Source organism: Triticum aestivum, chromosome 2B (genome assembly GCF_018294505.1).
Source record: "Triticum aestivum cultivar Chinese Spring chromosome 2B, IWGSC CS RefSeq v2.1, whole genome shotgun sequence".
Taxonomy (NCBI): domain Eukaryota; kingdom Viridiplantae; phylum Streptophyta; class Magnoliopsida; order Poales; family Poaceae; genus Triticum; species Triticum aestivum.
Genome location: NC_057798.1, coordinates 579,895,153 through 579,899,220, shown reverse-complemented (window position 1 = coordinate 579,899,220; position 4,068 = coordinate 579,895,153). Strand labels below are relative to the sequence as shown.

The following is a 4,068-nucleotide window of genomic DNA, read 5'->3' as shown; positions in this document are numbered from 1 at the left end:
GAAGAAGGTGCGCCGCTCCATCCGCCTGCAGCAGCTCAAGAACTGAAGAAGATGTAGAAGAGGTGAAGATGCAGAAGAGTAGTTAGGTATGCTGATCTATATGTTGGCATATAAGTTATCTATTTTGAGCAGTCCATGTTGAACTGTTGTATCTATGGCAATCTGATGTTCAAGTGCTGTTGAACTGCATGTTCTTCTCTGCCCATGTTGATCTGCCCATGTTCTTGTCTGCTTATGTTGTGCCCATGTGCACACATCCTAAAATAGAATGTACTAGGTGCTCACTTTGTGCCAAATATGCCAAGTTGTACTACCTGAAGATCCCTGGGCCCCTTCCAAATGGTTAACTTAACTAAAATTTGCAGTGTTAAGTTAACTGAATTTTGCTTAAGTTAACTGAATTTTGCTTAAGTTAACTGAATCTTCATGTCAAATAAGAGAAGCATTGATTTCAGTTAAGTAAACAAGCCACTGATTTCATGTCAAATAAGAGAATTTTGCAACAGAAATTTTCAGTTAAGTAAACAAGCCACTGATTTCATGTCAAATAAGAGAATTTTCAGTTAAGTAAACAGAAGACTGAACATAGCCACTGATTTCATTTCAAGCCACTGATTCCAGTTTGGAATGCTTACAACACTGAACATAGATAATAGGTAGCCACTGATTTCATATAATCAGTACAGAGCCACTGGTTTCACCTCTCACATCATGCCAAATACTAAATTACCTAACTTACTACACAAAACCTCTTATCACTAGTGCTACAACACCATACAACAGTGCAGAGCAGCAGACCAAACAGGCTAACCAAATTTCCCTCCTATCCCTAGTTCTGATCTCCTTCTTGTGCTTCATGATCATGGCCTTCCTTCCTTCCCTCAGCCTCATAATTTCAGCATCCTTGTCAAACACAAATTTCTGAAGAGCCACATTCTCTTCAGCAAGTTTGCCAATCACCTGCCTAGGTCTCCCCTGCCATTCTTTGTCCACCCACTTCAGATAAGCACATGTATCATAACCCTGCAAAACACACCAATTTGTTCAGTACAACAATGGTCAGATCAACCTATAACAACTACAGATAAACAACACACTTTTTTAAACAAAAGTTGGGCACTTGACTAACCTCACGAGGACAAATAAGAAATCTACGACCATAGTCATATCCATCTGAGCAAACTCTTCTCGCAGGGTTCAGTAAGTGGCAACAATGGTCACTTTTGTCAGTGCCATTGAAAGCAGCATCAGGAGAGGATAGAGGTATACCCCAGTCAAATTCGGGTAGGTTTTCAGTCCCCTACCATGGCCATCAAATCAAATGTTAGCATCAGGAAGCTCGCACTCATCAGGAAAGCCCAAATTCATGGGCATTCAAAGCAAATCGGCGAGGGGAAGGGGGACACGCACCTTGCAGAAATCGACATCCATGTAGCGCACCTCTCCGGTGATTTTCGCCCAAGGCTCGCCGTCCTTCGTCATGTCGGCACCGGCGAGGTCACATCCATTGAGCGGGAGAGGGTGGCTTGAGGACGACGACGCCCCTGCTCCACGGCGTCCTGTCTGCTGCTTCCCGCTCAATGATGTGCACCCCTTCATCTCGACAGGGCGGCGGAGACGGCTGCCGGCGGGGAGGGCGGCCGAGAGGGCGGCGGAGACGGCTGGCGTCGGAGGGGAAGGAGGAGACGGCTGGCGGCGGAGAAGGGCCACGGCAAAGGGGAGGGCGACGGCTAGGGATTTACGAATGGGGAATCGATGCAGAGAGAGAGGGCGAGGGGGCTTTTTGTAAAATACAGAGAGTGCGAGGGGGCTTTTGTAAAATTAAGGCGTGTGCCAAAATCCAGCGTGGCATGCCAAATGTCGCGTCCACAGCTGTTTTGTATAAATTTGTTACAACAGACAAGTTGGAGGGCTAATTTTGTGGGGTTTTTTAGTTCTTGTATGAAACTGTTCCCACCCCTACAAGTTTATGTATCAATAATGGTATTAACTCTTCAGTTAACATCAACAGACAAAGCTGGACAATAAAACAAATGGCGTGTCTAAGGCAGGGGAGGAGAGGATCCTCATTCTCACCAGAAAGTTCAGTGTGGTGTGGAGGGACTTCGCCGGCAGCGGCCGGTGCTTGGGCGTGTCGGGAGTCGAGCACCCACTCGTAGCCTCCGCAGCGGAAGCCAGCCTTGGCTTCCTCGCCTGCCCGCCGGCGCCGCAAGCCGTACTCCTGGGATGGGAGCTGCGAAACAAAGTGATAGAAACATGAGCACGAATGATCTGATATGGGGATGCAAATTAAGGAACGCCCGCTCAAGAACCCAAAGCCATCGCGATCACAGAATTGCGCAGGGCGAAATTTGTGATCGAAAACGCACGGCGAAATTGAAGAACAGAGTTGGCAAGAAACCAAGAATCCGAGTCCGCGAACGGGCGAACCAGCCATCTTTCGACGAATCAAGAACTCGCTCTAATCGATCGTGCCTGGGGCCTGGGCGACTGAAGGCCCAGTTCGTTCAAGCTTCAAACGATCGCAATCACGGTGAAATTTCAGATCAAGAACGCACGACGAAATTCGAGAACAGAATTGCGCAAGAAACAAAGAAACCCAAACGGCGAACGGCACAAGAACAGAAACCCAAATCAGGAACTCACCGGAAAGGCGCCCGGCTCGTCGTCGTCGAAGCCGCGGTGCTTCTTTGCCCGCGGTACCGGCGCGCCCGTGGCGGCGAGGAAGCGTCCCGACGGCGTCTCCGGAGGCGCGGGGCGCAGGCCAAGGTTGGCGACCTCCCCGCCCTCGCCTGGGTGGGAGGACGCCGTGTGCGTGCGGCTCCTCAGCCGCAAGTGGTGTTCTGCGGGCAGCGCATTCGAGCTCGTGGCGGCGAGGTAGCCGCCGTCAGCGGCGCCTGGGTGCAGGCCGCCCACGTGGTCGGCCGCCTCCAGAAGCGCGCGGCGCGGGCCAAGGGTGGCGACCTCCCCGCCCTCGCCGGGGTGGGGCGCCGCGTGCGTACTCCTCCTCAGCCGCACGTGATGCCCGTCGTGGAACGGATCCATCGTTCGCCGGCGGGAGGTTTGGTGGCTTCGGGAGAAAGGTTGGAATTGGGAGACAATGGGTTCTGGGTTTCTTGGGGCTCGCCCGATGGCTACTCGTTTGCTGGAGAGAGGTCGGTTCGTCGGTGAGGATTGTTGGAGTAACACTTTAAGATCAAACATTATCATACCCTAATCTCGTGATAAGAACACCTTTCATTAGAGCGGAAGCATGAGAACTTACGGATGTGTATGAGCAAAGTACAGTGCCTGCTTGATGCAGGCATGATGTAGACCATGGCGTTTTGAAGACGATCAGCAGAAGCGGTGCCGCGGGCACTGCCCTCGCGGCGGCCGGCGAAGGACATCGGTCTTCCAGCCCCTTAGCACCTCTTTAGGATCGGGCAGTTAGGTCGATAGACAGTGTTTGTTGGTCATGATACGTGCTATCTCCTTGTTTTTTATATCAGGTGCTGGGGTTGGGGACCGGGTCCACAACAGTTGGTTTAGAGGCCTCCGATCAAGGCTCCTACGTGAAAAGGTATTGGGTCAAACCCCCTTCTCTCGGTTTGTTACCAGAGATCAAATTCCAACATTCTCCCCCTTGATCGTAAGGTTATCAAACATTATAAACTCACTCGTAATAGAAATATCATACCAAAGTAAGGTGTCACAGTGACCTATCAAATGCTACTGGACCTCAATACTTATAGTATATCATTCTATCTAGAAATGGAAAACATATAACTTTCTGGGAGTTGGATTATTCAACGGTCCTAATTTCCAGGATCAACAAGACTTTCCAGCAACCCATGCTAGCAACATAATCGTACAATTGGGTGGTAAGTCTTTGATAAACGGATCCGTAAAACATTTAGACGTACTCATACGCTCAACTTCAATAGCTTGATCCTGAATTCTATCTTTCACAACATGAAACATATTGTCGATGGTTTTGGCAACGCCATTTGACTTGTTGTTACTCGCATAGAGAACTGCACGCTCATAATCGCAGTAAGTGGCTTAGAGATGTTGTCTACCACTCTT

The 4,068-nt window shown here is 49.7% G+C and overlaps 1 protein-coding gene across 1 annotated transcript; it reads right to left on the bottom strand.

Annotated features, from left to right (window-relative positions):
- Positions 1 to 1,930: 1,930 nt before the first annotated feature.
- LOC123039307 (uncharacterized) lies at positions 1,931 to 3,438 on the bottom strand. Its single transcript, XM_044462524.1, has 3 exons — positions 3,266 to 3,438; positions 2,647 to 3,145; positions 1,931 to 2,233 (listed from the first exon to the last, which is right to left on the bottom strand). Exons 2-3 carry the CDS (start codon positions 3,043 to 3,045, stop codon positions 1,931 to 1,933), a joined length of 702 nt encoding a protein of 233 aa, XP_044318459.1. The 5' UTR covers positions 3,046 to 3,145; positions 3,266 to 3,438.
- Positions 3,439 to 4,068: the final 630 nt, after the last annotated feature.